Source organism: Athalia rosae, chromosome 3 (assembly GCF_917208135.1).
Source record: "Athalia rosae chromosome 3, iyAthRosa1.1, whole genome shotgun sequence".
Classification (NCBI taxonomy): Eukaryota; Metazoa; Arthropoda; class Insecta; order Hymenoptera; family Athaliidae; genus Athalia; species Athalia rosae.
The window spans coordinates 20,405,099-20,426,034 of record NC_064028.1 but is presented as its reverse complement, the minus strand read 5'-3'; the positions used below and the strand labels follow the sequence as shown (position 1 = coordinate 20,426,034).

General features: G+C 39.5%; 4 protein-coding genes across 7 annotated transcripts in view; 1 reads left to right on the top strand and 3 right to left on the bottom strand.

Annotated features, from left to right (window-relative positions):
* Positions 1 to 5,777, bottom strand: part of LOC105693955 (sodium/potassium-transporting ATPase subunit alpha) — a 41,411-nt gene extending 35,634 nt beyond the window's left edge. The window contains exon 1 of the mRNA XM_012414228.3: positions 5,082 to 5,777. Within this exon, the coding sequence (XP_012269651.1) occupies positions 5,082 to 5,111 (30 nt within the window). The 5' untranslated portion in view covers positions 5,112 to 5,777. The remainder of the gene's footprint in view (positions 1 to 5,081) is intronic.
* Positions 5,778 to 6,776: 999 nt separating this feature from the next.
* Positions 6,777 to 7,776, bottom strand: LOC105693947 (NPC intracellular cholesterol transporter 2-like). Of its 2 annotated transcripts, none has more exons than XM_012414216.3 (3): positions 7,616 to 7,776; positions 7,247 to 7,426; positions 6,777 to 7,100 (listed from the first exon to the last, which is right to left on the bottom strand). In XM_012414216.3, the coding sequence occupies exons 1-3, from the start codon at positions 7,632 to 7,634 to the stop codon at positions 6,829 to 6,831; spliced, it is 471 nt and encodes a 156-aa protein (XP_012269639.2). In that variant the 5' UTR covers positions 7,635 to 7,776; the 3' UTR covers positions 6,777 to 6,828. The 2 variants fall into 2 exon arrangements, with proteins under 2 accessions (XP_012269639.2, XP_020706182.2); XM_020850523.2 differs by having other exon boundaries at positions 7,247 to 7,423; positions 7,616 to 7,761.
* A 1,562-nt stretch (positions 7,777 to 9,338) lies between these two features.
* On the bottom strand, positions 9,339 to 17,282 carry LOC105693946. Of its 2 annotated transcripts, none has more exons than XM_048652942.1 (4): positions 17,258 to 17,282; positions 10,189 to 10,302; positions 9,721 to 9,911; positions 9,339 to 9,614 (listed from the first exon to the last, which is right to left on the bottom strand). In XM_048652942.1, the coding sequence occupies exons 1-4, from the start codon at positions 17,265 to 17,267 to the stop codon at positions 9,528 to 9,530; spliced, it is 402 nt and encodes a 133-aa protein (XP_048508899.1). In that variant the 5' UTR covers positions 17,268 to 17,282; the 3' UTR covers positions 9,339 to 9,527. The 2 variants fall into 2 exon arrangements, with proteins under 2 accessions (XP_048508899.1, XP_048508898.1); XM_048652941.1 differs by lacking the exon at positions 17,258 to 17,282 and adding an exon at positions 12,116 to 12,427.
* On the top strand, positions 15,852 to 20,173 carry LOC105693945 (NPC intracellular cholesterol transporter 2 homolog a-like). Of its 2 annotated transcripts, none has more exons than XM_048652943.1 (3): positions 15,852 to 15,963; positions 18,743 to 19,047; positions 19,702 to 20,173. In XM_048652943.1, exons 1-3 carry the CDS (start codon positions 15,867 to 15,869, stop codon positions 19,783 to 19,785), a joined length of 486 nt encoding a protein of 161 aa, XP_048508900.1. In that variant the 5' UTR covers positions 15,852 to 15,866; the 3' UTR covers positions 19,786 to 20,173. The 2 variants fall into 2 exon arrangements, with proteins under 2 accessions (XP_048508900.1, XP_012269637.2); XM_012414214.3 differs by lacking the exon at positions 15,852 to 15,963 and adding an exon at positions 16,180 to 16,539.
* Positions 20,174 to 20,936: the final 763 nt, after the last annotated feature.

Sequence of the window (20,936 nt, the reverse complement as noted above, 5' to 3'; positions counted from 1 at the left end):
TTTTACCCTGCACACGTTGCAAAATCGATCAATGCCGCTTGCTTCTCGCCCTGTAGTCAACGAGCAGAACCCGATGGCAGCTATATAGGTGGTACCCTACTACCCCCGACGTCGCGACGCTTTTCACATCAACGTCGCCCATACGTAATATACCACCAATTTCATTTTCGAATACACGATGTCTAAACGGTTGTCGGTCTTATTCGAAGAAATTTTCAAAAGACCAAAAAAACTTACTCGCCTATTTACACGAGTTTTCTCTCACGGAAAAAACAAAAAAAAAAAAAACGAAATACCAGAGACAGATATGGTCGTTGTATACGTATATCAGAGTATATAAATGAGGAGGGATAAAAACTGAATTTTCTCTCGTTCCCATTTAAAATCCGGGGGCTTATGGGAGTGCGTCTTTTGCTACTTTTTCTCGATCCCTCGTACCTGCAGCTTGCTTAAATAAGTACACACATGCGTATAGTTGTATACACGTCTTCGGTGTGCGCTTTCGAAAGCGATTATAGGATTCGAAGGAGATGTGAAAAAAACATTTTCTCCGCAGGAGTGGCGAATGCGCAAAAGAATTTTTTACTCTCCTCGTTCCCTTCCTTCGATTACTTTTCTCTCTCTCTTATTTTTCCACCGTTAATTTCTTTAGTTTTTTTCATTTCTTTTCACCTCTCCCCTTTTCACATCTACCCGCATTTTCGTTTCTTCAGGTGTCTTACTCCGGCACCTTGTTCCCTTCCCGGCATTCGACTACCGCCCAGTTCTGCGACGGACTATCGACGTGATGCTCGAATGTAACCGTCGTGACGTCATTACTGACGCTTCTCTATCTCCCATCGTAGATATCCTATCCGCGTACCTATACGATATACCTATACGTATTGTCGTACACGCGATATGCACGGAAGTGCAAACTTGCGATATCATCGCCTACGGCCCGAAATAGGATCTATTAAATTTGAACGGTCTGAAGTAAAACATAGGGAATTGATAAACGAATCGATGCGAATAAAAAAAGATTAAAAACACGACGCGCGGATCAAATTCTTTTCGCGATTCCTGACGGGCGACCACTTAGGTCTTTATTTTAGCCTCATTTCGAAAACCGCGAAATAAAAGAAGATAAGAAAAATGGAGATGGGCAAAAATGGGGTGAAGAATGAATGAGAATGCGCGTTTCTTTTATCCGACTCGGTGCACAGCCATCCCTCGAGTATCTAGCGTGGCTAATTACTCGCAACGAGTATGTAGGTAGGTAGGTATATACGAGAGTATATAGGTTCTTATGTATCCACCTTGTGCGGTGGGACTCCTATTAGTCGCTGTACATACGTACCTATATTTAGATTCAAAGGAATCTTCTGCATCCGTCTCCGTAGACGAATAATACGACAAATGTCTCGCTATACGTATAGGAGGTCGTCAAAGAGGTGTGAAAAATAAGCGCGCAATGCACGCTGTGCGGTGGTGCGGCGGGGTCGATGACGAGGAGAGAATGAATACCTGATAATATAAGTGGACGGATTTTTTTTTCGATTCGTTTTTCCGACGACGGAGACTTTTCGAAATTCCGTTCCTGCATTACCTACCCCTGCGAGGGTAGTTGCGGATCCGGAAAATAGGTGCGACATCGATGACGTAAAAGGTTCTTCGTAATTTCGATTTTTTTTTTATTTCGTTCTCCGCAAATCGTCCGCGATAAAAATTTCTTCTACACGTAGACACCGACGTTCGTGCAACGCCGCAGGATTGCCGAGGCGAGAGGCACAAACCCCCTGCGAACGTTTCGACCTTCCCTAACTCGAGCGTTTTATTATCTCTGAGAACCTCCCATTCGTCAGAAAGTCGGGGTACGTTTCCCAAAGAATCATGTCATGTCTAATCCTCGCCGAGAGCCTTCGAGTCTACCGGACGTGCACTCGTGTTTTCTTCTTTTCTTTTTTTTTCTCTCTCTCTTCTTTCATCGCCACCTTTTACCCCGATGTATATATATTTTTGACTGACTGATTTAATTTTCCAAAGGCGTCGCGGCGAAGAGGAAGGCAAGAGGGGGGTGGGAAGGATATTAAAATTGGTGGAAAAAAAATATTCCGAAGACTGACGTCGCGTTGTTGGATTAAAGGGTTAATGGAAATAATGGGGGATATATTGAGAAGATGATCGTTGTGCTTGGATCGGGTCAGTTTAGTCCGGCGAAGGTTGGTTTCTTATGGATCATCGCTGTACGAGAGTTGAGTCGCTTCCGTAACGTGTGGGACGAAGACGTCGCGACTCCTCGGGTTTGCAGACCCCCTTTTTGTACAATTCTCTTTCCCTTTACTCCTCTTCACATCTCTTATCTTCAACCTCGAGGTCGCGGATGTCCGCCATTAGACAAACGCGCAAAGGCCAAGACAATTATAGGTATATAGCTCTACGCACACGTACGTACCCATCCGTACATATACATCTACCTATACACGAGTCTACGTAATATCGCCCGTCACAAATCAAAAACGAAGAAGGATAAAAATCCAAAAAAAGAATTTTTCACCTGCCACGACAACGTGAGGTCGGTTGTAAAATCCATAAGTCGTGAAATTCTTTCGGTTCGGCTTAAAGGCAAGTTCTACAACAGGTATCAATAATTAAAGCGCGATGAGCTCACACACCGTTGAAATTTAATATCGACTAAACGGCTGGACTTCTTCACCGAGGATTGTGGGACAAATTTAAAATTCCAAAGTACAGGGACTCGGAAGCGGTGAACATGTTTCGGAGAGAAATAGGAAGAACAAAATAGCGATGACGACGGAAAATAAAAATGAATGAATCAAAAATGAGAGAACAAAAAAAAAAAGAAAAAATCGGATGCTGGAAGACGAATCGCGTACGGAGCTGATGGCTTGGAGCCAGAGCATTGTGCCGCGTCGCTCGGCCCCCTGACACACATTGACTCGTTAAAATAACGACATAATAGCTAATTTAGCGATAATAAGCGCGAACGGTATCGTTCAAATTAGCGTCGAAGGTGAGGCGGCGACCGCGGTCGCTCGGTTCTCGTTGTCGCTTAGGTTTTAGCTAGCTTCTATGGGTTATTTTATTACGTTTAAATTTACATATCGCTTCGAACTAATGTGACCTATTAAAAGAGCAAAAAGAAAGGAAAAAGCCCGTCGGTATGACGGAGATCAAAATTAACCAATGAATGGTATAAAATAGTGCTGGATAAGAACATAATTTCGGATCGAGAGGGGATAGGAGATTTTTACTCGTCAAGATACGATATAAATTTTTTTTAAGAAGAGAGTCTTGGACAGCGTCGACATCCCGCGGAAAATATTCAAACCAACATTATTAACCAGGGGCGTAACGACTGGACACCGATCGGGGGGCTCGAAATATTTTCACTCGTACTCTCGAAATTTGAGAAATTTGAGTAACGCCTTTTTTCATCTCGATTCGAGGCGATGGAAAGGAAAAAATTTCCCCCATTTCGATCGATCGGTTTGATCTTTTTGCGATTCTTCCATCGTATCTCCTCATTTCGTTATCGCATAATGCGTATTGTACGTGGTCAGTATTTATTTGTAAGCGAGCTATCCCGTGGATAGCTTTATACGTGTGTATTTATGTGTTACGACCGATAGTTCAGTTTATATATATCTGTGCCGATACCTAAAGCGTTGGATAATATTTGTACACGTAAAATGTTCTCCCAGTCATTCATTCAATTGCCGATTCGTTCTCTTCTTCTACTCCTATTGTGAGATGAAGTGGACGATGTGAAATAATCGATTACAGTGAAACTCCGATCGGTTCGGGATTATTTCTCGTCCGCTTGACGTTCGAAGGTCCCAAATCGTATACCTGATGTTCCAAAAATGCGAATCCCCGTTAAGCCAGACGACTCTAATTAGAAACAATCGGGAACCGTGAAATTTTCTTTATTACGTTCGGAGGGTTTCCTGGAACCGATCAGCTCGGATTTTTACTACGTCGCCCTCCTGCGGGTTCCGATTTTCGAAACGAAGAGGAATTTGAGCGCGAATCGGAGCGTACGAATTTCCGAACTCGCCGATCGATGAGATTTTTCCATTTTCTAGATACAGCACTGGAGGCGCAGCGTCATGAAACACACGAAACGCACACACTTCTTCATTGACGTACGTACGTATCCAACGATGAGAATGACGAATACTACGACGACGAAATTGTAATACAAGTCCTCGTACGGATGTACTTTACACACGTGCGACACGAGCGCACACGTACCCAATTCACAAAAGAATATGAGTTGATTCTTTCTCCGACAATGTGTCATACCACGTTGCCTTCCGAATTGTGCAGCGTTCAAATTCCCAAGCGCAAGGTGTGGTTTGTACGCTCCGATCGATTTGTCAGCGGTCATCGTTTGATGGGCTTTCGTCATTCCGATCGAAACAGACCAATCGATGGAACCTTTGCTTTTGTACTTTGTTTTTTTTTTTTTTTACTTCTCGTACCGCGCGTGCAGATTCGATTTCGAACGCCACACCGACGAACAAACGAACGCGAACTGGATATCAACCTCGACCATCCTTCGTTTTAAAACGAACGCATTTTTTATTATCTCAATCTATTCTACATGAGCGCGACGATGACCAATCATCTGATTCATTCTACAGCGACTACTATCATCACCCACACTTCGAAGAGGGCACGCGGAGGCTGTAGGGCGTGGTTCTTTTTTGAACTGTCAAAAAAATTCGAATGAAAAAGTCCTTGGAACACGCTCTAGTCGGTTGCTATTCAAACTCTGGTTCGTTAGGTATTCAAATCTCCGTTCGATTCTAACGATTCGTCATTTGGTTTCTCATGGAGTTCAGCCACCGATCCGCCGCGACCGGTATCGATGAATGGCTCTCCAGGTATCGCGTTGATACGGTGATACCGATAGCTACGTCGTAACTTGGCGTAGAAAAAAAAACCATTGAATGAAACCGAACACGCCGATAAATGGTACTTAAATTCGCGTAAATGTCCGTAGATTCCGACGATCGACGATTGAAAGGGGTTGACTGGTGTAAAGTTGATAAAATTAAGAAAAAAAAACTCACCTCATCTGCTAGCTTCCCTTTGGACGCCATCTTGTCAACAGTATGGCAACTGCTACCAGATACTAATAGTAGAACTTTTGTACGCGTGTAAAACTTTGATATATACGAATATAGAGGTAATTTCACCGTACATGTATGGATGTGTACGGGTGTACTTTGTTCGACGCGTAAACACTGAACTAAGTACAAGTCTCGGAAGAAGCAGAATAACGAAAAGAATGTCGATCACCATCAACGTATTCGATTCGCCTCTCGTTGAGCTTGAAATTTGAAATGATCGTAGAATAAAAGCGACTCGCGTGATGCCAGTAGCATCAGCGGCGGCAGCACAGCAATAAAGTTCAGTACAGTTCAAGAATAGCGAATATAGGTGTTGTTGGTCAATCGAGTCCCCGCGGTATGATGCGACTAACTAAACTTGTATATCACGTTCATGCGTTGGTTGGTCGGTCGGTTGGATGGATGAATATAGTGCTCATCGTCCGTACACTATAGCTGGTTATTACAGCTGCCGCTTGTTCTGCACACATTCCATTCTCCTCTCTCTTTTATCATCGTATTACCTATTATGCACTCTATCTTTCCTTCTTTCTTCCTATCTTATACGTAGTATAAATTTAGTACAACGGCACGTCACTTCACTCAACTTTGCTTCACTTTATTCACAACTCTACGATACGATACGATACTTCGCTGCACCAGAGACAGCTATATAATGTGAAGACCGGCCCACCTCTCTCCAACGTATTTCATTAAATACAACGTTCATTCCCCACCTTGTATATATTCCCCACTTACTCTCTCTTTCCACTCATATATTTCCATCTCTACCTTCTGCCGTACTCTATACACAAACACGGAACAGGTAGCACACCTTGCCATGCTCAACCGAACTCACCCGAAAGGTCTGAAAATAAATACAAGAAAAAAAACACCTGTGCCGATCGTTTCGGAGTAAAACAGGGCCCGGGCCCTCAGGTTCTTCACTTCGGGACTCTTCGGAACTTTCTCGAGTCGAGTAGCGGCCAGGGCTTTCGTAATTTCATCGTTTTCAAATAATCGACGATTTTCTTCTGCCCTCCGATCGCCCGATCATCGTTTCAAACTCGCACACTCCATACGGATAAGACGAAAAGTAGTAGAGGGTGAGGAAGAGAAGTGGAAAAGGAGAAGGGAAAAAATAAAAAGGAAATGGGGTGTACGAGGATGTGGGTCAAACATGAGCCTGAACCGGCCCTCCCCCCTCGATTTCCAACCCACCGACGTTGGGGCGCAACCGCCTCGGAAAGCGATGGAAAATTTCTTAATCCCCACAATTATTCGACCCCGTGAACGTTTGTTCGGTAACAGATAATGCCAAGACTTAATTTTTTCATAAATAAAATAAGCCGCCACGTATCGCTCGTTCGTTTCTTCACCACTTCGTACAAGGGATGAAATCGATGGATTGCTTCATGTAATTTCATCCATAAGAACGCCGAGTGATCCGCGGGGTATTAAATTCAGCCATTGATTTAATTCGAGAACTCCACATCAACTTCCATATCCCGCTGCGTGTCATGTGGTTTTTCTATAGCTTTTATGGATACCGCATTGATTCGACTCGGGTGTGTTGGGGTGTATGAGACGGACCGATTGCGGATTGGGGTTGAAGTTGGCGGTTGGTCTAAAAACGGCGAATGAATAACACTCATCGGAAGAAAAAGTATACGATTAATTTATTATACGATGAGGAGAAAAGATTCGATCAAGTTCGGTCGGTGACTTTGGCAGGAATTATCAAGCAGACCTGGGCGTCACCCTTGTCGTCGACCAGCGAGAATTCGATGTCAAGGGATACTTTTGGGTACTCCGCCAGAATTGGCATCCGTAAAGCGTAAGTTATTTCTTCATTCACGTCCAGAGGACAGACAGCGTTTGTTAGAGAGTCACAAGCATTCTCCTGTCCGATATCGTACGACACGTACAGGCCAAAGACTATGGCTCGTACCTTCGGCTTCAAAAACTCCGTTTCGGCAGCTGTGAAAATTCGAATTACACTCGTTTGCGCAGAGTCATTGCGCTTGGAAAATCGTTCACGTTCCTCGAAGCGAATCGTGTTATTTTGATATTTTTTTTTTCAAGGCCACATTTACATGGAAAATATCGTGATTTCTTCTACTTACTGACTTCGAAGTCCCATTCGGCTTCCGCAGTTTCACCTGTGTAAAGCAGGCACCGTTCAGATGTACAGGTATTCATACGAAAATCAATTGGAGTCGGTGCGCCCGATTTGCACTTTCTGAAGGGGGCACTGGATGCCCGAATACCGGTGGCCAGGCACAGGGCGAAGATAACAACGGCTGCTGTGAAATTAGAAAAAATTATTGCAAAGACTTCATCTGCGGTAGATGAAAAAGAACGGAAAATAGAAATAGAGAAATTCATCATGTACAACGTGAGATAAACCTGACTCAGAATAACCACAAATGTTTTAACAAACAGAACAAGTTTCTAAACTATGATGTATAAATTTGTATATAATTTTTAATCACCGAGTTTCGTGTACGTCATGGTGCGTTCTGGAGGTAATCTGATCGAATAGTGACTGGAAATTGAAAATTTCTGTATTTATATACTTCTGGAAATATCTAATCAAACACCTGCTATGAACTACTGATATGATGGACAGACACCATGTTGATTACAGTCACCGGCCACCTGCGACTGAAAATCACTTCTACATCGTAGTATTACATGATTTTATATTAGTCACACCTCGTTTATTTTTCTTCTTATTTTCGAGATGTCCCAAATGCTCGAAAATTTCCCACCTACATCCGAACGGAGATTCATTCATCCGATATCACCTCCACTTCACTCCTTTATTAGAGCATTCATTCAGTTTAATCCACTTCTAATTTTTTTTTCAATTAATTTTATCTTTCTCTCAGTTATATCACAGATGAGATGTTCTTCGGTGTAAATTTTCCGCTAACTTTTGTTCGTTATTTTTCCCCCAATTACATTGAATTATTTGCCTATAGATCGCAGACGAAATTCCGGTTCGATATGCATCTAATATGAATTCAGATATGGTTTCGATTATTCCGTAACATCTACCCGCGTTTCAATTATCGATAGCGATGAAATAAATTACAATTTTACATCAACGGAATCTAATTTAATTAATGGTCTCCGGTTTAATGCTCTGTGCGGAATTTCTCACGTTATTTCACGTATGTATTCCTATATATTGATTTCATACTAATCCGATAAATCGCGGTTCATTTTCCAAGGATTTCTCTTTTCTAATTCAACAGGCAATACAAGTACGAATAATTAGTCTTCGATAGAAGCACGTGTTCGGTGTGAAAAAAGAGAGATCATATCGATGGTCTGTACAAATATTGTTATCGATCGATCGGACGATAAACAATGATCAAGAGATTTAATTTAGATCTGCAGCAACACCTGCAGAATCTACAAAGTTGCATCGTAAGGCTTACGTAGGTGTAGTTCACCCAAGCGATTGTGAGTCATTCTTTTCTTCTTATCAATTGTAAGAAGTAAAAATGAATAAACAAATTACTTCTAAGCCGAGTGAAGTTTGTTTGGTTGTATTTCGCTTGACCACATGCATTGAGAGATGTTGTATTTGATTTTTAGCGCTCATTTCAATCGGACATCATTATCTATATTTTCATGTAAAAACTTTTTGATCCAGGTTACCAGTCTATGTGATTATTTTTCTAGCATTTTCTTTTCCGATCATAGGAAACGTAATTCATGTATCTCGTATGCATATTATGAATAGAATTGAAAAATAGATCTTGGAATCACCAGAAATTTATTCAATTTTGTATTTTATCATTCTGCTTTTTGTCAACCCTTTCAATACTATTCTGCTTTTTTCTTTTTTTCCCATCTTATTTTCAAGTACATCATACGTGCACTATGATAAGTTGAACTCATTGATTTTTTTCTACAAAAGTTTCATTCGAATAATGATTCAATTATTCTTATTTTCAACGACGTTTGTTGTTCATTTCTGTTTTACCTACATGGAGTAAATAATCGGAGTGGGGAGCGCATTGTTCAATTGTTAATATCCCGATCCTGTCTACGGTAATATCTACCGACTGTCGAGAAGGCAGCCGATTGTAGATACATGTCGAATATTTTTCATGCGTCAACAAATGTTATCATTTGTTGATAAACCAGACGTGTTCAACAATGAATCGTTGGAATAAAAGGAACAATACTGCCGCGAACAAATAAATGTCATGATTTTTCTTTATTCTTTTGCCCGTTACAGATTATCACAAGATATGAATGTATCATTGCAGTTCGTATTATTTGCCCAACATAAAGTATAACTCTTTCATTGTTTTTCTACCTGCAAACGTGATTTTCATTCAAGTATATCATTGATGAAAAATTGTCGAGTAAAATCTTATCAAAGTCTCAGAAGCTCAATATGACACTCAGCTTGTAGCATATGAGTGATACGTTCGCCTTGTCTGTTATAGTCCACTTCAGCGTTGCCGGAAGCTAGAAGAAGCCAGAGAAGCAAATGAGAATACCATAAATTGTAAGAAAAAATGTGTGTAGCGGAAGGGGGGGGGGGGGAGGGATGTATAATTTTATGTAAATTTACCGGTGGTAGATCCGAAACTGTGAGCGTTGCCTGATATATTACCGAACCGGACATCGATGGACAACTGGTCAAGTCACGAAGACCGAGTCCAGTTTTCACCGAAGCGCATGGATCCGGAGTTACCTTGGCCGAGAGATTGATCTTATTCACCACGAAATAAACCTTTTGGATAACTTTCGAAGTATCGAATTCTGAAATGAAGAGAATTCTTTTTCACATCATCTGGAAATCCATGATTGATAATACCATAAGTATCAGGGTGGCGCATAAAAATGACTATTTTTCTCGCGTTTTCTATGAAAGTATATCAGTGTACCATGTTTTAAAAAAATTTAGAGCGAGTTTCAGAGATTAAGTTCAATCTTCGTTTCAAAATAGTCGTTTTTTGCACCACTCCAATAAGTATGTTATATGATATAACCTGATAATTAGCGAGAGAGAAGAATCGAACAAGGAAAATCATTTCACCTGATCCTTTAACCCGAATATTCGTAGTTACGTTCACCGTAGATCCAATTTTCAAACGGCACGGGTGTCTGTCGCATTGCGATACGCGAATGTCTTCAACGGTATAAATTGAACCTGTAAAAAACACCTATGAATTAAAAATGATTAATTACCACCAGCATTGCAGCGTGACGTTACTCGGATGACGTGGACAGTCCGTTATCGTTACAGACTGTGATTTGGGATCCAAAGTCAAAATAGTTTTTCATTTATTCATTTTATTTATTCCTTCAATGCATAATCACGTATTTTGAGCTCAGAAATTCGGAATCGCGAATTCGATCGGTCTATGCCAACGAAAAGCATATTAACACCAACAACTTGGCAATGAACTTAAGATAAGTGAAACGAAATAAAAGCAGACTCGTGTTATGAAATATTTTGGGGGGGGGGGGGGGGGGCTCGTTTTGTTTCACATTTGAAGAGTTTTTATTTTTGATGGACGCAGCATACTAATGGTAATACCAAAAACGTAGGAAGAGGCTGAAAATGAGTGAAAAAAAAATAAAGTTATGAGCTTGAAATTCACTAAAAAAATCCTGGATTACTATTAATTATTTTCCTTCTTTTTTTTTCCGCGGTCCTAATAAGAATATCTAATAACGAGTCGAGTGTGTTGATCATACGTGTGCATTTTTTGTTCCAATGTATCGACCACCTGTGAATATTATTATTCGGCTTGATATCCTCGATTAAAAACTGATGTTCACCCGAACTCGCACCACGAGATGAAATTCGCAATATTCCAAACGACGATACATACGTCCGAATTCGATTATGTTATATTCAATTCACAGGTATATACCTATTATTCAGAATTTTTTGTTCATGAAATGATCGAAAACAAAAGCAAAAAAATAAATCGTAATACTAAAAATCGAACATCTTCTCAAGGGAGATTGAAATTTGATAATTACACGTAGATACGCAACAAACGCAAAAGGCTTTATACACGATCAAAAATCAGCAATTAATTTCTTTATAAAATCACTGTTAAGATAACAAGGGAATGAAACACTCTCGATAAAACATAAACGCGTATAATAGTTGAAATCCTTAAATCTGATATAATAAAATGCATACCGTTTCCACACTTTTTTTCCACGAGTTTATTTTCCGAAACAAAATGGCGCTCGCGTTAAAAAACGAACAAAGTATGCACGGGCTTACAAGTGTAGTACATGTTATAATACCGCACGTGTTACGCCCCTGTTTTCCAGAAAATCTAATTACAATTGTTATTTTAATTTATAATAAAAGAAAACGAGAGCCGTATAGTTATATACAGTTATCTATATCTATACATTTTGCGTACATCGCGCGATACGTCGATGAAACTAAACACACAGGAAATTAAGCAGCACGTATACCTCTGATCGACACGCGAACAACGTGCCGGAAATTAATGAAACGAACCTCCTCGCGATCGCTGTACTCTTCAACTTTATATTATAAGTATACAGGTGTATGTAATAAAAAACACAAAGGAAAAATTACGCTGCTACTTTTATTTTGTATTTTTTTTTTTTTTTTCTAATTTTTTTTCTCGATATCTGTTAGCTTATGTACCTACATGAAAATATACGATTTATATATTTTATACATAGCTGTACATGAATGTTAATTATTCTCCGCGAATGTAATGTACACACACTATATCATACGGTATGAGGAGATAATTTTTTCGCAGAAGTACGACAGTTGAAAAATTCTTCGACGCGGGGCTGCGTCCGCAGCCTGAAATTGTTGGGAAAATCGCGATAAAAGTAGAGTTTTTAATAAATTTGAAAACCAGTCGACGATCCTCGATTATACGTGACAGGAATTAAAGAACCAACAAACGGATCGTATCAATAATTCCATAGATTGCAAATAGAAAAAAGCTCACCGCAATCCTCGAACGGCAAGCTAAAGGCTTCAATGAATTTCGGTTTAAACACCGATAGCACAGCGCAGCACAAAACGATTAATTTTAATCGCATCATCGGATATGTAGACGCGTATCTGTGTGGAAACTATATCCAGTCGCCGTTGAAAAAACGAAAAACCAAAAAACAAACTATGAACCGAAAATATCCCTCACAAGATCATCAACGATAGCGAAAGTTTATTTATTATTGCGCATACGATATTTACGATAAATACATAGGTATTTGACCACCTCGCCGAAGCAACGGCAGAAGACTATGCTTTTTCGAAATGGGTTGTTCACCCTTATATATTTTTTCTTCAAACAGAGGTTCTCACGTCCAACACCGAGGAAGACTTTTCCCACATCTTTTGACCACTCGCGCACCTGTACCGATATTTTGAAATTGTTTTTACGAATAATTTTCCTCTCGTGAAATAAAAATCACTCGTAATTTCCTTTGTTTTTTTTTTTGTTTTTATCTCTGATCAAAAATGCGAATGAAAACCAAAGAAACGAGTGAAAAATAATCTATCGAATCGATGAAATATCTTTTTTTTGAGAACCGTTGTATTGGGCATCATGTATATGTTACGTAGGTACGTAGATGTCTATCTACGTGACTTGATCGGCACTGATTTCCTCAATAAAATTAAATCAACCGAAATCGTGTCGTAGCTGATCGCGATTTCTGATTTTCATTGTGTACGTACACGTACCGGACCTCCGACGCCTCTTATCGATTGCAAAGTGCGCGCGGGATGCTATTCTTATTTTGTGTACGTTCACATCTACTAATAATATATTCGACCACTTATAATTAGCTGTGAATTTTTGATTTTTTTCATAGGACGCGATTATATTAATCAATTTCGCAGAGATATAACACGAAGAAATTCAATCGTCAGACGTAGTCTGCATCGATTGTCGTTACTTATATATACATACTTTTCATAGGATATCGAATACATCGATTGAAATTAAAAGGAAAAAAAAAAACAAAACAAGAGCAACACAAATTAGATGAAAATCTACCGCCTTCGAAGCTGCAAAAACAGACAAATCAAAAAATATACGTAAAAAAGAAATGAGTCGTCCGATGTACCTACTACCATATTGCGTATTTAAACCGACGACTTGATTAATTCTCGATGTATATTAGTGACGAGTGTATCAATCGTAAGAGAAAAAACACCAGAAGAAACGTGAAATAGGTGAGCGAATTCCTTCTGCAACATTATCTAATCGCGCGCAGTCGGAGATCTGACGATTCAATTATCTCGAGATCTTTTTCGTCTTTTTCTTTTTTTGGTATTTTTTTTTTTTTTTTTTTTTTTTTTTTTTTTTTCTCTCTACATTCGTGACGAGGTCGACCCGATTGATACTCCACCCGATTACCTTGCCGTTTCCAAGTTCAACAGTGATTTCTATATTTAGGTAGTTAGATATTTTGTCTTCGACGTGTAAAGTATATCGGCGGGCTGTGTGTAAATGAAGAAAGTGAAATGATTTCGTACGCGCACGAATGAACGGTGAGAAAATGGATCCTCGACGAAACGATCAGTACACCGAAAGTACACGTTACGAACGAATGAATAAATGGAAATTGAAAGTAATTAACTTACATCGATCGTCGGGACAACAGCTGGAGTTGGAGAGTCGGAGATTGAATTGAAAAAAACGAAGGAGGAGAATTACGGGAGGGAATTAAGGAGCTTGCGCGAAGCTACCATCGGGAAAGTTCAAAAGCAGCTGCAACACCAGGACTACGATGACCGCGGATTGCGAGGGGGAAGGTGTATTGCGGTTCTATTATACGTCCGTATACACGTACACATACCTATTCGGTGATTTACATACGCCCGGCTAATTGCACTGACCTAAGCAAACTCCACACTCCCTCCCTCCCCCCCCGGCCCCTTCCCTCTGCCCCTACCTTCCAGGTTATCTAACGGCCTCCAGATAGTTTTAACAATTGACCACTGCAAGACTGACCTGGACGATGTACAGATAGCCTGAGACCATCTAACATATATTTACTCGGTAAGACAAAGAGTAAATCTGCACCTGACCATCTTGGTTAATTACATCGCTGATCGATACGAGTGTCGCTTTCGTATGAATTTTCATAGATTTCGGTGTATGTGGGGGATCTGTTGACGGAGAGGACGTAGGATTTCTGACGGAGAAGCTCTTGAAATTTCGAACGGATGTTTCCGATTTGAAACTGAATTTCACTTCCGTTCATTTGTACCGGGTATATAAATTCTTATCTATACGTATTACGTCGGTGGAGTTGGTTCAGGTTCTCTTCGGTGTAAATTTGATCGGCGTAATGTACGTCGAGATAATATTATGTGCCCCGTACATTAGACGCGCGAATTACCATTTATATCGCGTGGAATTGAACTCCGAGTTTCATAGTTGAAGTCATTCGATATTCCGACGATACGAGAAACGAGGATAATGTTGTAAAAATATTTGAAATAAAATAAAAAAAAAAACAGAAAAAAACGGAGGGAAATTTAGGAAGCAAAAGAAGCCGGATTAATAATTGCGGAAGTTACATTATACCGGCGGAAACAAAGAGCGAACTCTTTTGAAAAAAATGCAAAAAAAAAAAAAAAAAAATCTTTCCCTTCTTTTTGTCCTTTTGCTAGGCTGAGCAATTCCTCATTGTACGTACGTACGTACGTTATTCTCTCTGCACACGATTCCGGGTCGGAGGTGTACGCGTAGAATAGCGTAAGATTGTACGATTCACTTCTGTGCAACTACACGGTATATACATATAAGTATTCAAGGCAAACGTTGTTATAAAAGAAGAAGGGAAATAATTTGTGATTCCACTCACAAGTCAGCTAAAGATGACATGTGTATGTATTAAACGTTATACACTGAATGTCGCCGGAGAGCACTCCGTGATTACATATGGATACGATACGTAATTTATGCATCCACATTATTTTCTTTGTTTTACAAACATCTCGTGTGCGGCGATACAAAAATTCGTTGAATTCTCCCGATATATTCCATTCGTTCGGATCACTCGAAACTATATGAATTTTATATGAAATCTTCGTTCTCTTTCAAACAATGAAATAAGCGCTGAAATACCTTGCTCCCAATTGAGGTATAAAATAATTCCGATACCTGTGAAATCGCTAATTAGACGAAATAGGTCCGAATTCGCGGTAGGTGATTATCGATGCTATTTCTTCATTATATACAACTGCAATTAGAATCGTATCTCGAGGTTGTCGTTGACGTGTAGCACTGATTTTTATTTTCCACATGAGATACGAGTCGCTAGAAAGGCTGAATCCTTGGTAATAGAAAATTCCTTCTCCTGCGCATCAACGGTGTGCTTCAGAAAAATATGATGTGTAATTATCGTACCGTACCGAACAATAAATCCGATACAAAAGTCTATAATTGACTATAAAAATATCAGCTATTTTCGTCGCGTCATGAGAAAATTGTTCAAAGTGCAAACGCGCGTAATTTAGTGAACAATAAGTAAACCGAAAACCACAGAAAATCATCGCTATAATTACGTACCCCTGAGACAACAGCAACTATGGAGGGATAAAAAATGTCCACATCGATCTACGCAAATATTTTTATTATTCTAGCCCGCATTTCGGTGTACATACCGATTCCCGTGTACATACGTTACATACGTACACATAATAACCTGGTCAACGGTCATACAGATCTGGTCAATAGCATGCCGAATTATCCCCACCATTTCTCGGTATCATCTTCACTTCCACGTGCAGCATCGTCTTCGTGGTCGCGTATTTTGACAAATAAAAACTGCAGAGGTATAGATTTCACGTATTTCCATGTGTGTTAATGTTTACATAGATTTTAGTGTATATGTATGTATGTATATATATATATATATATATATATATATATATATATATATATAATTTGTGCGCGAGTTACAAACAAGCAGGACTCGCCTTTCTACACATCCCACCTCTTCAAACCGCGGCAAACTCCAGGGTAAATACGAAGAGGCTACTAAAGCGAGTTCACTATCACTCGGTCTACCAAGTTAGTTAGTTGGGACGAATTTCTGATTTTGTACTTTAATCAAATTGTTTCTTTTCGCACTTCATTTTTCCTACTCCGATTCAGAACGTAATCCGTTTTTCACTTTCATGCCTACAACAGTGCTGGTTTTCTTTTTTGTTTTTCAAGTTTTTAGTGCTCGTCGTAATTTGATACGTTCTACGGACACTTCGAATATAGGAAACATCTTCGTGCCTGAATTAGAAAATTTAATTAACTTGAAAATCCAGATAAAAAAATGTTGAGGGAAACGTTTGTTCTTATTATCGCGATCTACGCCATCGCTGATGCCACCAAAGTATCAGAGTGTAATGGCGACGGTTAGTAAATGACATGTACATATTTATAAGTGTAAATATAAAAATGTATCTATGACGCATGTTCGTGAAAAAAAAAAAAAAAAAGGCAACAAATTCGGGTATCCGAAGATCAATGACGCGAATTATTGGGTCATTGAATCCATCGCGATAAAGACGTTTTGCTCAAAAAACCGATTTAAAAACACCGTCGATCGAGCCAGAATTGTATAGAAGCGCGAGAAAACCGGTTACAAATACTCATAGGTGCATACAGCGGAGCGCACTTTCGACGTTGGAAAGTGGAGTGATAACGGCGCTAAATAATAATGATGATAACCGAACTACATCGTAACACAAATAACGAGTAGATATTCGAATTCTACGAAATTGCGTACCCGTGATGTTCGTATTACCGTAATTATGGGCCACCGGTAATGGACTGGCCGCGGTATTCCGTGTAATACAAAATTAAAAGACGTTACGTATCTACTTTCGAACGCCGATCTAGGGCAGCGCATAGAATATGGAAAGAAGAAAGGTGACGCGGCATTTTAAAACGACGGAATGTCACACGCGTTAAATGGAAAATTGACCGAATGAAATTCCAAAAATAATTATAGCTCGTTGCATTTATTATTCAACTTATGAACGATTTATACAATTCGAGTCGCACTCCAACGGATGATCATTGCCCACGATGTGTATTAGATGAAACGACACCGCTGAAGGTCCGTTATACCTATATGCATCGGATAAAATTGGAACTCGAAGACCCGCGAGCGTCGTTTATTTTATCCGTTTTGATTTCGTTTTATCAGCGGATGTAAAATCGCGTGCACATGTCGATGACGATCGAAAAACTGAAGACGGTTATCTATCAAAAATGTAATATTTCTATCGCGCCGTCGCGTGAACTGGGGAATTATTCGCGTCCATAATTAGCGCGATCGCGATCGTTGGGTGAAAAAAAAAAAAAAAAGAACAAACCACGAATTGCGTAATAAAAAATCTGCACAACTTGTCACGCTTTCGAACGAATCCATATGCGCATAGCTCGAGTATATACGAGATCGTTCCGGTCGAGCGATCGTAACTTTTCGTTTTTGTAATTATTTTTTGTCGCCCCTGAATCATTCTTGTGAGTTTCGTTGGATTTTCCCGTGCAAATCTCTCACTCCAGATATGCCTAAATCATACGTGAGTCCTTGCGAGAGTAAAATTCCGTGGTTTCATTTACCCTTGGTCAAAGAAGTCAAACAATCGAGTCACGCGATTATCATACTTATATCATTTACACGAGGAAAACTCGGCGTTGAGCGATCGAAGGAATTCGAAAAATTCACGTCAGCAAAAATCGTGTTTTAGAATACCTTCCGAAATTGACGCTGCGTCGGTCTTTTCTTCGGAACGAACCAAGTCCGAAAAATGAATTATGTAAAATCTGAGAACAAGACATTTGAAAGCCGTCGCCGATGATCGCGAATTTTTACGCTTCGCTAAATCTTTTTTTTCCCACCTCTTCAATTTTCATGCATGTTTTCAAAAGTATCCAGTCACACCAGAATCGCAACTACTAACGTCGTAGTCGGATGTCACGATGTGATAATTGTGACTGGAAAAATTCTACTGTCAGCGGATAATCCGGTAGTAGTAGCAACGAGAAGAAAAAAAATATCGCAAAAAGGAGAATGAAACCGACGAGATCGCTTTGACGTCAATTGACTACGGATAGTAAATAATAACCTGTGTTTCCAACTTGAATTTTTTATTCGATTAATCTTTTCAACGGTTACTCGACAAATACCTACGCAATGTACCGATTCGACGCGACTAAGTGAGCTCTTTATTTTTCATTTTTTCTAGCTCAAAATTGCGGTTCAGTTCAAAAACGAGAGCCTTTCGGGTGCCGATTAATTTTCGGACGCGACCGGTATAATTCGTGTTATAAAATAATCGATTTTCTGCATAATATGGGTCGGCAAATAATGACACGAGGATCCCGGTTTTCTATAATTATCCTGAGGTCATGCATCAAGGCTTTCGCTCTGAGATCTCAGTTTCTGCGAGATAAACTTTCACTTTCCGTATTGGATATTCGTGTCTCGGGTATCGGACGCGGCGGAGACGAAGATCTCGAAACAAGTGTCGATGGTCCAGCGGCGATATTTGACATTTTATTTTTTCATTTTTCATCCGATACGTAATCGTTTCGTCATAATTTTAGGCAGGGCCTACTCCGACCCGAACCTGGTCACCATCACCGGATGCACCGATCCTCCTTGTATCCTGAGACGAAAGACGTCGATCGGCATCAATCAGCGTTTCACACCTTATCGCGATGTGAAAACTCTGACGACCACCGTGTTCGCCAATATCCTCGGACTCAACGTACCCTTCGTAGGGGTCAACGGGTCGAACGCTTGCAACCTCATCTTCAACATGGACGGGACAAAGGCCACGTGTCCTCTGCAGAAAGGGAAGGAATACATGTACAAGAACAGTTTCCCCGTTCGCGAGATTTACCCGAGGGTAAGTCGAGAGGAGAAACGAAAAATAAACTCGATGTTTTTAATTTTTACTTTTTTTTTTCTTCGAAGAACTTCAGGCGGACAATATAATTATTGCAAACATATTTTCTGTTTTAAGAATTATTTTCGTCCGACGCAGAGCGAGGATATTATACTCGGAATCGACGCTATTGTTTTAATTTCATTATCATGTTTTCGGTTTACGTAGGCGGAAAATTTTTAAAGGTCACTTTTCCTCTTCTATTTTTAAGAGAGTTGTTATTTATAGAATTGTTGTAGATTTTTATTATACATGGAGTACGTATAGTTGTCCTATCTGTAAATACCCATGTACATACACACGAGCGTCCACTAATCGAACTTTGATCGCGCAAATTCATTCGATACAATTACAACCGGTTTTAATCATTCATCGTGCGGGTTTGCAACAACAGGTAAAAATTCGACGCGTTCTTCGCAGGGGATAAAGAAGGATAAAACGAAGGACACGCAACGCGTGAAAAAAATAAAAACGTGGAGATTATTTACGAACAATTGAAGCGAACGAGAGACTTGAGTTGGACTCGAATATTATCATTAAATTAACTAAAATCGGAAGTAGCGAAAAATGATTCTTTTTTTCAAATTTGTTCATCCCGTTGATCTTATTTTTCAGATTCCTGTGGTCGTTCATTGGGCTCTGACCGAGGGTCAAGAGAACATCGCATGTTTCGAGGTGCCTTCCAAAATAACGTCTTAAAATTATTGATAAAAAAGAAGAAGAAATTACATTTTATGCGAATTACGATAGATCGATAATATCCAGTAGGAGTGAAAACTCGAACATCTAGATCTCTAGTTTTCATTTTTGTTGATTTTTTTATTTGTCTTCCATTTGCTTCTGGCGATGAGTTGGTAGTATTGCAAGTAGTTTGATCTCAGGCTCGAAGAGAATTTTCGAAAAGACAATTGTAAAATAAATTAGTGAAATGACAAAGAAAATCGGACATCGAGTCCTCTTCAATTACTTTTATTTCTATGGACATCGGTTATATCAATTAGTGAGAATATATTTAAACAGAAAATAAATAGATGAAAAATCATAAAATTGTAAATAACTTAATAAATAAAAGCGATTATACTTCAAACCTATGACTTGTACTGAAAATCTTCCCCGAAACTCATTGAATTTATTTTTTACTTTCTTCGCGGGTGGAATTTTCCTCGCGCAACCACGTCGCGGAGGTAAGGTTGGAAACATTAAAGCTACGAACGAGCTCGTCGGTAAATTTCCAACTGCAGTTTAATATACATTTATAAAACGATAGCAAGTGGTGACATCATAAGTTGATGCGTGGAAACTGTACGGTAATTAACGGTAAAATAATTAATGAAAAATAAAAAAGGAAAAACTCAATTGCCCTGAATATCACTAGATTACTCGCCGCAACGCCATTTTTGCCAAGCCACTAACGAACTTATATTTATCTCACCTTCGCTGTTCAGAACAAATACCCCCTGAATTTTCTTCGATGTATTATATTATGAAAATTTTTGATTTCATACTTGTTTTTTTTCCTCCGTCACTTTTGGGAGAAGTTTTTCAAATTATTGCACGTGTACTTCGTTCAGCACGAATCGTTGTGTTGCGAAAAGAACCGATAATGAGAAAATTCTGGTCAGTTAGAAAAAAAAACGTTTATTCCGAAATCCCCTTGATCGGGTGGATTCCGTGGATCCGTATAATGAAACGACGCGGTATTCCGTATGCAGCGATAAAATCCAAATCCTATTAAATTTTTAACTATACAAGGTATTTATAATTACCTGCACATACAGAGACGTTGAAATTTTCTGCGCACTGTGTGTAATACTATATTATTATTAAAAATGAGGTGAAATTTTTAATTA

Excerpts from the sequence above, each read along its gene's own strand:
- LOC105693947 (XM_012414216.3), bottom strand. Across the intron at positions 7,101-7,246 it reads CGAATGGGACTTCGAAGTCA|CTGCCGAAACGGAGTTTTTG; the intron begins GTAAGTAGAAGA and ends GAATTTTCACAG.
- LOC105693946 (XM_048652941.1), bottom strand. The coding sequence starts at position 12,212 with ATGATGCGATTAAAATTAATCGTTTTGTGCTGCGCTGTGCTATCGGTG. Across the intron at positions 10,303-12,115 it reads CTTGCCGTTCGAGGATTGCG|GTTCAATTTATACCGTTGAA; the intron begins GTGAGCTTTTTT and ends TGTTTTTTACAG. Across the intron at positions 9,912-10,188 it reads TATTCGGGTTAAAGGATCAG|AATTCGATACTTCGAAAGTT; the intron begins GTGAAATGATTT and ends TCTTCATTTCAG.
- LOC105693945 (XM_048652943.1), top strand. The coding sequence starts at position 15,867 with ATGCCGAATTATCCCCACCATTTCTCGGTATCATCTTCACTTCCACGT. Across the intron at positions 15,964-18,742 it reads GACAAATAAAAACTGCAGAG|GCAGGGCCTACTCCGACCCG; the intron begins GTATAGATTTCA and ends TCATAATTTTAG. Across the intron at positions 19,048-19,701 it reads TTCGCGAGATTTACCCGAGG|ATTCCTGTGGTCGTTCATTG; the intron begins GTAAGTCGAGAG and ends CTTATTTTTCAG.